The sequence below is a fragment of the Hylaeus volcanicus genome, chromosome 3 (assembly GCF_026283585.1).
Source record: "Hylaeus volcanicus isolate JK05 chromosome 3, UHH_iyHylVolc1.0_haploid, whole genome shotgun sequence".
Taxonomy (NCBI): Eukaryota; Metazoa; Arthropoda; class Insecta; order Hymenoptera; family Colletidae; genus Hylaeus; species Hylaeus volcanicus.
This window is the reverse complement of record NC_071978.1, coordinates 21,056,233-21,069,618: the sequence shown is the minus strand read 5'-3', so window position 1 is coordinate 21,069,618 and position 13,386 is coordinate 21,056,233. Positions and strand designations below refer to the sequence as shown.

Below are 13,386 nucleotides of genomic sequence, written 5' to 3'. Positions count from 1 at the left end.
TCCAAAGTGCCCGTTCACGCACGGATGAAACGCGCTTATCTCGAGCTCGGAGGCTAGAGGAATACATCTTCCAGAATAATCCCATCGTTGTTGAAATTGAGAAGAATCTTGCCGCGGTGAGGGGGGCCGGTCCGTTTGCCAAAATTGGCCTCAATTCTCTGCCGTCCCACTGATCGCGTCGCATCCCCCGTCAGGCTGCTACGGGATGGAAACAAATGGATTTTAGGGAAAATGATAGAAGGAACCGTGGAAATGGCAGCGGCGGAGGCAACGAGAACATCAAAATGGTGGCTGGTGATCCTTCTACGAGTTAATCGAATCTCTCTCGTGAAACAACTGTGCAGGGGCTTTCTAAAAGGATCGTCGACGGTTTGGCTGTATATCGAAACGGAAAGAAACTTTGTGTACGCGTGGGCGTTCTTGGATGTTGTCCTGACAATGGGAGAAGGGAATTTCGTGACGAGGTTTATGGGACTATTGATTAGGTTGGTCGTAAACTAGGCACTGGGCACCGGGAAACGTTCTTGGCAAATAAATTGTTCCTTTTCTATCGCGAGGCTCGATGATGGGGTTTCACTTTTTATTTCAAAATATGGTTATTTAACCCTCTGCCTTACGATCTAATTTTCAATAACGCGTGCCATAAACGTTAAGGGGGTGGATCACACGTTGGGGCATTCACGTTTCTGATACGTTTTGTTGATGTTTGGCCGGGTAGACTTACGATGTCTCTGAGGCGTCATTGTAAGCTAAGGGGTTAAGTTTGAATATATTGGAGAAAAGGAACGAATGAAAATTCAAATATAGGATGTAAATAGTTTCTGAACGAGAAGTACAAATTTTTACTTCGATTGTTCAGGGTAGGTACACTCTTAGTTTGAGTTTCACAATTCTTAAGAATTACTGAATATTTAAATTATAGTATGCTCAGGTTTACCTCTTACTAGAGACGACTTGGTGAGCGTACTCACGTGATAGTGTTTTTTTTTTTTTTTTTTAGAAAGAGACCTCTGATTACTTCGGAGGGAATCAAGCAAAATCCCAAGACCCTCGTTTCAGGAGTAACGAAGAACTAAAATGATCATCCTGGGATTAAATCCCTCCCTTCGATCCCGAGATACACGTGGTATAAGAGGAACTTGGTTTTCGGCGAATGAAGAAATTAATTTCTCATCCGTCGTCTATGCTCGGATTAATTTTATTTCGTTTCGAATTAAACGGACTTTTCGGGCTCTTCAAATAACTCCAATCTTTTTACCGAAAATATCATCACGTACTAAACGAACACTTCTCGAGTATTTATAATTTGAAATGAAAATCGTAATTGCATTGGGATTCGGACATTTTGCTCGACTTGCTACAAACATTTCACTGACGATATAGACATATTGTTTGACATTCCAATTTATTTCGTGACAATTGACAGCACAGAAAATTCGAAACAGAATTAATTCTTTCAATTCTTTTTTTTTTTTTTATATATATAATAAAACGGCGTTGAAATTAGCGAATGATTGACACAATTTGCAGTTCACGGTGGCTGGGGTTAGAGCATCTGCAAAGGCGACGCTGCGTTTGATTTACAATTATCCCACACGTGACGCGTCGACGAACGCGCGATAATGTGTCAGGATCATCGAGGCAGCGTAACGAGTTATCGAAACGATTAGTAACTGGAACGCAGCGCTGGTTTCAGTTAATTAATTTTCCAGCCGAGATATGTCTCGCGCAAAAATGTCACTGCGTCGACCGCGAAAACCGGGAATTTCGTTCTTCGTCGTATTGTACGATAATTAACTGCTAGGGTAATTAATCGTTCGCATCATTCGATGGGATAACACATCGCGCGCGCGATTTCGCAAATACGATTTCGTTCTGGGTGATCAATGTATCGAAAACAAACAGAGAAGCCGGCGTATTTAATTATAAAGAGTTTGTTTCAAAGAATTGTTTCTAGTGCGTTATATTCACAAAATAAATTTAATTAAAATACAATAGAAACACAATACTATAAATAAAACTCGAAATTATATTTTGAGGAAACAAGGAAACCGCAATCGATCGCACTCGTCGCTGCATTCCTGGCGGTGTTAGAATTCAGATCGCGGAACGACCTAATCGATCAAGTGGTACCGATGCGGTCGCGTATGCGAAAACAGAGAAACATGCGTGTACGTGCAGAGGGTAACGATAAACCGAGCCGTTGGTAAAATCTAATCTAAAAGTGGACGTTCGGTAACAACGAATGGTCGTTGTCTGCATTCGTATTATCCGCGCATTGGTTAATCGCATTGGTCATCGAGCAGGCCCTTATTAATTTAAACCTGGCAGCTTTATCGATACGAGAATTTTACGAAACTCGAAAATCCGATCGATACAAGGCGTCCATGAAACTCGACGACAACCCAAGCCAGCGCCTCGCCGTGGCTGTTTACTTATTAATACAATTCTTCTGGCGAGCAATGTTCGCCCAAGGTGACGCTATATATCATCGTTCAAGCAACAGCTTGTTCGCGGAACTTTTGATTTAAGATCTTGACAAACTTCCTCTCAAGGTGCTCGCTGACGCACCTTCGCAGTTGCAACTCAAAGTCCTTCGTTTCGTGTTTCAGGAAACTGTTTTAACGTCCCTCCCCTCGACTCGAATCGTTGGATTAATTAGCCACGTTCGAATCGCTCGAGAAACGTCGTTGAAACTTGTTCTACGAGCGCGCGCAACTACTCGAAAACTACTTGAAATTTTGCACGCTTCGCTGTTCTTGGTGATAAAGCGTTCGTTCGTTTAAACATTTTTGTCTCGACGACTCTATACGGCGCGAGCGCGGCAAACTTCAACCCCCTCCAGAACGTTTCTCTTTGAGCGAAGTGAATGCTCGTGAGTTGGAAAGTCGCAATACATACTTGGCTTCTGTGGAACTCTACGGAGCCTAAACAAAAATGTATGTATTGTACGTAAAATATAATCTATTAATTGATGAAATAATATTAATATTTCGTTTCTCTTATACCATTTGCAATTCAGTCATTCGATCATATACCCAACCACCAGATTCAACATTAAATTAAAAATCCTTAGGAACATTCACTTTATTTCTCATCATTTCTGACGTCACATCGAATTCCATGCATCGAAGATGTTCTCGTTAGAGAATGGTCAAAAGCTCGTCGATAAACGAATTAAACAAATCAACGCCTTGAACTGACGGATTCACTTTGAATTTCCCCGAGAAACCTCTCCAAATTCCACACCCACGTTCCATAGAGCATTATTTAGCGCGCTTAAAAATGGTAAAATCCGGTTTGCGAGCCAGCTGGAATAAAATGGAGTGTCGAGTTCGCTCCGACATTGGTCAGCAAAAGCTTAATTACGACTGGCTGCGCGTCCTCTGCAGGGCTTAGTGCTGTCTCCGTTCCGTTATTAAAAATCCGATGGCCGCGACAAAATGCAATTTTACGGGGGAAAAGCTCGGTTGTCGCTCGCGTGTGTCTCCCGGTTCGGTAACCGTTCGTCCCTCCGGCTTTCCCCTCGCGTCATTTCCACGAAACGGAACAGACATGGAAAGAAGCGACTCCGTGTGTTTCGAAAATACTCGTGTTTGCTTGAGAAATTTGTCCTGGCGCGGAATTCGCGCGAGACCCGACGATGTTTGCGGACAAATTTGTCGAGAATTCCGCGTACACGTTCACGCTCGAAAAGTCCACTCGGCGTGACTGGGGAGTTTTAACGTGCGACGAATGGAAGAGTTCGTAAATCTTTTTGCGGCAATTACAACTCGTGCCATCCGAATTCTTCGACAAAAGGTATTTGTTGAGCTTTCTGGATCGTGACGTCGCTTAACAAATCTATGTATGTAGCTTTGCTTTATTCCGGAACCGAATGCGCTTCTAAAGTCGTTGTTTTGGTTTGTGGAATAAACGAAAGGGCTAGTATACAATTTTTAACGCACCATTCGGTAGATTATTTAAGGGATGTAAAACCGAGGTTTGTCCATTATTTTTACGTTAGTAAAAAAAGGTGAAATTGGAATATTTTTTTTTTTTTAGTTTGAATCTAAACGTTATCTTTTGCTATTTTCTAATAACTAGTTACGTTATTAAATCTCGCATACCGCCGAACCATTTCCGAGGGGTAAATTATTGAAAATGATGGCGTTATTAATCCAGCGAAGCTAGATTGCTAAAATAACAACCTCGCGCGTTGCATAATAGATTGGCAGGGGAAAAGTGGAGAAAAATGAAACCGTGAACCCGTTGAAATCAAATTAAAATCCCTCTGCTCGTTAGACGTCAACTCTTGCTAATTAATGAATCGGTCTTGTTCCCTTGGGTAGCGTCGCTAATAATATTAATCACCCTTTCGAGTGACGCGTCTCGTGTACTCTTTGGACTCTGAGTGAAAGTATTCGTTGCGATTTTACATCCAAGCGCATATCAAATTCATGAGTCGCAAGAGCGTTCGAGTTACAATATTACATAGCCGCATAATCAATACTCATACCGTGGATACATATAAAGCCGTATAATGCTGGTATTAAAACGGTAAATATCATTCGTGCTCGTAGCCATCGAGCACATATTTAAATTAAAACGCTTTCGACTCCTGACATGGATCCACTTGAACACACGTCTCGTATGACTGAATTTATCATAGTACAATTAACCAATTTACGTCTCTCAATATTTATACTGCGAAGGAAGTAATCGATATTTGATATTTGCCCTTTTCACAAAAACGAGTATTTTTGTTTACGATTCGATGCCTGCTCAATGAATTTCCAAATTGCCGTGATATTTTGACTGCACAAGAGGTAGCGCAATCTATAATCCTGAATATTGAAATATAAACTGTTTCTCTAATGTAATTTGAATTTTAAATTCATACGCTCAAGTATTATTCAGTGACCAGAAGACCCTACAGAATTTAAATATAGTTTTTCTACATTTTTAAGGTCAAACGTTGCATATTTCTCTTATAATTTATTATTTTGCAGAGACTCAAATTCTATGAATCGAAGTTTGTAGTAAACCGTGCCTGTTCGATGCGTTGCGAGATTGCACAGAGTGAAATAGCAACTAATGGAAACCGACGCGTACCTATGTATTTAAGGCATCTTCTTGGAAGGCCGTTTATCACGTACCTGGCGTGTCCTGCGTCTCGCAGGAAATTGATTCGGTACCGTTGGTTGCATCGTCCACGCTAAGAGCCATACCGTGGATCGCGTTTCGTGCCCGTGGACACTTTGCATGTCCATCGAGTAAAAATATTCCATAAAGAAGCGAAGCACGCCAATCGGGTTACCGTTGAGAAACCGCGCCTAAAGGTCTCGTTGAACGTCGTTCCTGGTTCTTTCTCGTACCTGTCCCTCAAACGGCGATTAGTTGTAACTTTAACTGGAATGGCTTCGCGAAGTACAAAAGAAGTTAACTTATACGTATAACAAGCAAATCCCTAATTTCCGTTTGGTCAACATGGAAATAGCTGAAATTATTCTTCTACCCATTTTTCTCTGAAATTTCGAATTTATATAAGTTTCGTACTTTTTAAGCCAGCCGTTTATTATTCTGTAAAGTGATATTAACCGCTAAGAATGTGCCACACGTTCCGAGACTTCTCGAGCTTGGCTTCCGGTCTCGAAGTGTCCCAAGATGACACTAATCGCGGTCCTGTTTCCGGAGTATTCCAGAACTGTTCATTTTTAACCGACTTCGAAAAGGAGGAGGTTACTCAATTCGACATGTATATATATAATTTTTTTTTTTTTTCATGTTTCAGGAATGAGGATATGCCCCTGCGATGTTGCAGAGAACAACATCATCAAGACGATCGCCTGCAACATCGGCGGTTCCAGGGCGGAGGGGACGACGCGCGAGCGTCGCCACCGAGAGACCCGTGGACATGGTGCAAACCAGTCCAAGGTCAACGATGGAGAGACAACGCTCTCCGAGAGGAAGTTACGCGCCGGACCCGCGTACACGTGTTCCTAATCCAGACATTGCTCTGGAACAGGAAACAGACTCTTCCGACGAGGTTACCATATATATATTTAAGTTTGTAAAAATTGAAATCAAAGAGAAGTCGACGAAGTTGCTTTATACTTGAATCAGAAGAAATGTCATATATCTCGTAATCGAATCAAGCATTGTACGATTTCTTTCATTCGTGGCTTTGAATAGATTGTTTGTGGAAAGTGATAAATCAAGAGACATCAGTTTTTCTAGATTTATCAAATAGACTGAGAATGCCTAAAAAAAGAATAGAGAAAGTTGTACAAGCGAAATGAAGCGCTTTGCCCAACGTTTATAAATCTTTTCCACGAAGAATCGTCTGCTTTTCGATCGAACCACGAGTTTGCCACGGCGTGCGAGGGATTGATTCGAGAAACTAGGTTGATCTATGGGGTGCTTCCTAAAGGAACGCGATGAAAATTGTTGCTCATTTTAACGAGACCCGTCACTCCGCGACCTCTCTCCAAAAGATGCACCAATTCCACTTGCAACGTGTTATTCTACTTCTATTTTTAATCAAAGCTACCTCTATTCTCTCAAACTCGACCGAAACTTTCGCGAATCACGACGAAAATATTGGAAAACTTACGATTTTCTTGGATTTCTTGGGTAATACTCGAGAGACTTTTAGAGGTCGTTTCGCAGTGATAAAAAATGATTTCAAACTAGCCCGGGGCTGAGTCAGAGACTGGCGGAATTTGATTCCAATAGTAGATGACGAACGAAAACACCGAGTTATGTTTTATTCGCAGCGTTCATTTCATCGAACGGTGATAGAGATAAACTTTTATTCGACCAACGTAAAATATGAATGCATTTTATTACACCGGATGAGTGGCTTTTATTGAACAAACAACGCGACGAAAGCTGTTTATCTTTTAGTAATAAAACTTATTTGTTATTGCGACGAATTCGTACCCCAAACAAACACGGACATGCATAGTTTGAATGTGTTTTATTTGAACGTTTCGATCGACAAATTGTTTTTCGGTAACCTGTGTAAATATAATCGTTCTCCTAGTAGAAAGAATAAAAATAAAACTCCAAGTGAAATTGTACGACATAAAATTCAAGTTTATTAACCCTTCTATGTTCGCATAGAACGTTTACATAATACAACATATTTCATTAAAGAAATACATTTAAACTATGTTCGTCCACGGTTTCAATTCAGCTAAGAAATTTGCCCATTTCTGAGGTAAATCAATACGAAATCGGCAATAAGGGACAAAGTAATCATCCTGCCAGCGAAAACATCTGGTTGAACGTTAAATTCGAAAGCCTTTGATACTGTATACGGCAAAACAATTTCTGCCTGCACTTCCAGAAACTTCCCCACGTTTAATTGGCAAAAGTTGGCCCGTAGAAATTCCACGCTCGAATCGTTTGCCTCCCTTCGCGAATCTTCGCTCCGAACATCCATCGAGAGTACAAATTCGGTCTTCCAGATAACGGAAAATCAAATCGGAATAAGGATGAGTAGGAGCCCCCGCCATTCCATAGTTTCGGAGAGCTACTACAGATGTCCACGGAATGGCGGACGTAGTCTTGCACCAGACATGAATTACGGCTCACCTCATTCCCTCGTCCCAGAAACCGCGATGAGTCCTCGACACTCGCTTGTGCCCGACAAGGCCCACGATAGGAGCCCGAGAAACAGCCTAGTTCCCCTAACGGCTTCGAGGACATCCCTGTTATCCGACAACGGTAATCCAATGAGCTCTAGGCCATCCTTGGCGCCGAATTCGTCGAGAAGTCCTCGCGGGAGCATATCGACGATGGAAATGGTCTATCGGAGCCCCCAAAGAAGTCCACGTGGTTCGATAGCCTCTGATTGCATTAATCAGAGTCCCAGAAACTCCATCGCACCGTACGAAATCCACGCGATGAACAGTAACAGGTCGTCGCGTGGAAGTTTGGGGAACATGGAAATCATCAGATCCGGGGTAAACGAAGACGTTACAAGTCCTAGACGTATCGTCGATCCGGATTATATGAACAGAAATCCTAGGGGCAGTCTTGGCGGTTTGCCGGAAATGAATCCCACAATGAAAGCCACAATGGCGCAGAGCTCGAGACGAGCTTCGGTTGATCCAGGTGAGAATTCTTGATTTTGTCTTTACGTTAGAAGCACTCGATATTTCGAATTCTTAGTACGGTGATAAAAGTGGTAACGAATATGTAATCAAATTAGGTAGGCATATATTTCACGTACGGGCTTATTTAAATACAACGTAAGAAAAATAGTGAAATTTACCAGAAAGTGTGACACGTGCTTTTTTAAAATTAAAAGTAGAGCTGTTCGTTGAAGTCCCCGCGATACATGTACGTGTATCCTAATTGTGCGTCAAATTTCGTGAGAAATTCGTTGGTCGGCGTCGATTTTTTTAATGACCCCCAGCTGGGAAAAAACAGTTTCGAGAAAAAGAACGACGAAATTGGACACCGCGACGCGTGACAGTTCCACCTGCCCAAACAATTTTGTATACGGTAACGAAGTTCGCTAATGACATTTGGTGATTAATTTAATCACACCGGGTTCTACGCTATCCGAGTCACCTTTGTACCAAACCTTTAATCAAGGGCTTCGCGTGCATCGAGCGCTTCGTTTTTTATCTGTACGTGGTTACCTTTTAATTCTCCACAACTTTGCCAATTTTCCACATTCCGGTGTAATGAAACACGGAAGTGTCGTGCAATTCAGAACAATTTCGACACGTAACTTTGTACTTGTCTCTGCCTGATGGCCATTACAATTTATCTACATATACAACATTCAGTGGCCAACAAATCTTGCTTATCGTTATTCTTCTAACAGATTACAAGTGTACTCGACTATTATTATGTGTAGAAATTAATTCTCTGCCTTCTGACTGAGGGAAGATTAAAAGTTGTACGGGATTTCTTTATAAATATATAATATATTTACTTTGGAAAGTCACAGAACACATTCCTATGCCTAATACGTTTCAATCCTCGTCTGGTGCAAATGTTTTCATTTAATAATAAAACAAACAAAGCAGAAAATAAAGAATAATTAAAATAAATAAACAGAACACAAAAATTTAACGTCTCTGATGTAACGACACGTGTAAAATCATTGCGAACACGAAGCAAAGTACATTTCGCAGTGTCGATTTGGACCTGCTTTGTAAATTAAACGCTACTGCTAACGAGCGAGACAGTTTATCCAAAAACCTGATTTCAAGCAACGGCCAATCAACGTGCTCTCGAGTTTAATTCCCATCGCTTGGATTACACGTGAAGCTGTCGCACGCGATATCTGAAATTTGTCGTCTGAACGAGAGAAATTCATGGCCCCCTTGAGACAACGCGTCAAGCTATACGCTAATGAGCATCGAATTGCTATTAGGCTCTCGATACTTGGGGGGACCCAATTAAATCGCATTCGCAGCGTACCAATTTCACGCAGCACAGTGTCTGTCTCCAAACGAGAAAGATCGGAGGGGAATACAATTTCATTTCTTTTTTCCAAACATGCAGCTGATAGTGTCCTCTGTTTATTCGTTACTAACTTCCTATCAAGTTTTCTACAGGAAAACATATTTTCTTAGTTCGTACATTCAATGGATATTGCTCTATCGTAACAAAATTAAAAAATAACCCCAGTCTAAGTTTCGAATGTATTTCTTATTTTATACTTTACAGGTGCTCTCAACAATATTTCTTAATTTCTCTGTTCGACGTGTCACTTTGGCCCGGTATGACGCTCGTTCCGCTGAAATTTGCATTCTCAGGGGACTATAATAATCCCATCTGATCAGCTGGGCTATTATCGTCGAATGTATCACGAATAATGGTAGGAGCGTATCGTCGAAATGCTCGATCGTTGTTGACGCTACCCCGTTAAGCTGGCTAAGCCAAACTTGGCAACGCGTTAGTCGCATTCTCGTTTAACGACACACGATTTCAGACGCGCGCGAAACTTCGTATCATACCAAACGCAAAATCAATTTCGAAACCCTCCGTAGGAAACCGCCTGATCCTTTTCGACAGCGAACGGGTGACAGAGCTTTGCAAAATTCGATAAAATGACGTTTGCCTGCACCGACAGCTAACCCTAGCTGTCGACGAACGGAGTTAGCTGTCGACGAAACTAATTTTCCTCGAAAATGCACACGTCTCCCGGCAGTCTGTTCGAGACACTCGCTGTCATTTCGCGATAAGTATCAACGTTAGGCTATCGCGTGAAAAACACGGTTTTCCTGGGAAATTTCCGCGCGAGCCGTGGACACAGTTTTGAGCAGAAACATTTTTTGGAAATTGTTTGACGATCGTTTGTTGTACTAACGATGTTTCGGTCATCCAGAGATATAATGATGATATCGTTTCTTTTTTCATGCGATATACACTTATGTTTGTTTTTTGAGTGGAACGATTCATTTTCTTTCGTATAAAAGTATTAACATTTTTACTGAAGCCATTTTATTCCTCCGGATGTTCGAATGTTCCACTGCGAACCTTTGAACATTCTATTGTTTGGTTCTTTACAAATTTGATAAATGTTGAAATCCAATATGTTCGTATCGATTGTATTCCATCGGAACGTTTCGTTCGACGTAGCATTCTGTGCATTTTTAATGTACTCCGCGGACGTACTCGGCATATTAATTTTCTCATTATCAGTAAAACATAGTACGAAATGTTTCGAGCCGATTCGATTCATCACGGTTAATATACAAAATCTGGAAAGCAAGAGCACTCGAAACGCTGATCAATCATGAACTGACTGAAACGTATTTACCTGGCACAGGTAATCATGGTTATTAGTGCTACGTAATCTAGTATAATGAATGTAATTTCAACGTGAAAATTCAATTAAACGAATGTGTACATGTACTGAATTACTTTATCACAACGATCATGACACTGGTGTCTTTGTGTCTAGTGATTTAAAAAAATGATTTCATTAAAAATTTACGTCCAATCCCATGTATAGATCAGCTGTTTTATTACCGTCATTAATACGCAACTACACAAAACGATAACATCATTTGAAATGCTGTTTCAGCGTCTGAAATGGCGTCGCAATTTGCATAATTAGGACTTCCAAATTATGCAAAACACTGTATTGGAAACTCCAAATTACTTCCCGTGCTATCCGAGTTAGTGAAATGCGATACAAAGTTATTCGAAAATTGTCTATTCAACCATGATATAAGTTAACTTTAAAACGACGACAATGAACTCGTTAAAATAAATGGAAATAAAATTTCGACCGCTTTATTCCAAACAAAATTTGTCTGATTTCGACGCGCCACGCTTGATCTCGATACCAGTTCGAACAGAGAAGTCAGGAAAATTATTAGAGTGGAAAGGAGTCGAAAATAAAAGAGAATTACGCCGAACAGAGAAAGTTTGCGAAACGGAACGAAATAAGTTTCGTGAATAGGGAATGGGGAATGCGCTGGGTAGACGAGAAAAGGTATCTAGAAAACAGAAAACTGCTTATATTCACCTGGGGCTCACAAAACGACGCGATAAATTGAAAGATCGTGGTTACAACGCGAGTCAAAACTTACTTACTGGAAAGCCGAGCAACCTGGTCGATAAATAACCGATGCGTTAAGGATTCGCGTGATGTTTTCTCGTCTTCCGTGTTCCTCGGTAATCGACTCTTTTCTGCAAGAGTGGATCCAGTCCTCGTATATTGAACGCGAGGATTCATCGATGGGGAAGTAACGGGACAACAAAAAGCGAGTTCGATGGGAAATATTAATAACTGAATTCTATCGTAGCGCCATTCGAAGCGAACGGATTTGAAAAATCCAAGTTTTTGCAATTTTGATCGAGAGAAACATTAGCTTTCCTCCATTAAGCCTCGATTATCCGCTTGAATCCGCTACAATATTGGATAAAAGTGTTACAATAATAAATTCCTCATACTCCTTTTCTCCCTTGTGTCGAGGCGTCCCCCGAATTCTTCGGATGCCAAGCCAAAGGAGAAAAGGAGAGATTGTGTAAGGACAAAAAAAAAATCATGGACGTCTGCGACGAGATTTATTTCTTTTGATCTGTCTGCCTGGGTGGCCAAAGAGCAACTTACTGCCTCGACAGCCAGAGGGTACATGTCTGAATTTGATTCGAGTCTTTTACAAAATCTTGACTGATGCTTTTATTGCTTAGCGCTTTGCAATGTTTCGCGACGAAACTCCAACTTACTTTTATTGCCCACCAAGTTACTCCTACGTCCTTATTCTTTACATCAATCACCGTGCTTTGAGCATTCACCGTTCACCTTTTAAACTTATCGACGTGCCAATCGAACGATCTTGGGTCAAAGCTTATGCTTTGCATTTCCGCAGTTTCTGACAACCGAATTTCTGCCTCGAATCGGATGATTGAAGTTAACTGTGGCAGCGTGAAGTCTGGCTCAGGCAATGTACACCTAAATCTAGGTTACGGGGTAAACGCCATCGAGGATACAAGAAGAGATAGTAGTTCAGTCTCACAGGTAAGAAATGAACCTATACATAAATTAAATTGCGCATATTCGCATGTTCGTATCACGAAAGAGCGCGGGTACAGAATAATTCGATAAATAATCCCTCGTGGTTCTTTCCTTCGTCCAACTCAGGGAAATTTCGTTAAGAAAAGTGCTGGCTGGTCCTGCAATTTACCAAATGCTCGCAGATTAGCTCGCGAACAAACCCCAACCCCTTTTCCCTTTGCCCTTTGTCTTCCATTTCGTCGAAGAGAAACAGCAGTCGCGGTGTCGTCGATTCCCGCTGAATTGCTCGCAGCCGTTCCTTCGATTTCCCATCGACGAGCATCGTCAGGCAGATCCGAAGTAGAATGTATCGCTCGCTGGTGTAATACGTAAATATAATTTCTGCCAGTTTCGCGTATATTTTCCATAAAAGACGTCGACCCTTTTATCGGAGCAGTCACGTCGGGACGCGATACATCCTCCGCCCCGGAGAAAAGGTAATTTACGACCGCCTGAAATTGTTTTTCCACGCATCATCGGCCCTCGGTTATTGAATTTTTGCCAGCTGTAACGCTGGAGCACCGTATCGCAACGAAATCCGCGAATAACGGTGCGTTCAGCAATTTCATGGCGGGATACGTTAGCGTATTCGTCATTTCGTCGCGTGTTTCTCACGTTTTGCATCTCTTCCTCCCGGTATGAAAAGATGTTCGAAGAAGTCCCCTTCCATTCCATTGGAATTGTAGTGAATGGGCAAATTATTATAATCGCTTATTCGAAGTTTGAAGAACAGTGGAATTAAAAGCACACCTAAAATGAGAGTACGTAGAATTCTCGTCAGAGTCCTGCGGAATTTATTCAAAGTCCTATTGTGTTCGCGATGTCGATAGTTGTGAAAAGAAAGAACGATTCCCGGAATAAAAAACCCT

General features: G+C 41.5%; 1 protein-coding gene across 3 annotated transcripts in view; it reads left to right on the top strand.

Moving 5' to 3' along the window:
• The window catches only part of LOC128873552 (uncharacterized), a 42,666-nt gene that overhangs the window by 9,346 nt on the left and 19,934 nt on the right, over positions 1-13,386 (top strand). For 2 of the 3 annotated variants that reach the window (XM_054117183.1, XM_054117185.1), the window contains exons 2-4: positions 5,774-6,028; positions 7,455-8,103; positions 12,333-12,481. In XM_054117183.1, the coding sequence (XP_053973158.1) occupies positions 5,795-6,028; positions 7,455-8,103; positions 12,333-12,481 (1,032 nt within the window). In that variant the 5' untranslated portion in view covers positions 5,774-5,794. Of the gene's footprint in view, positions 1-5,199; positions 6,029-7,454; positions 8,104-12,332; positions 12,482-13,386 lie in introns of those variants that run through there. The other variant, XM_054117184.1, reaches the window with a different exon arrangement.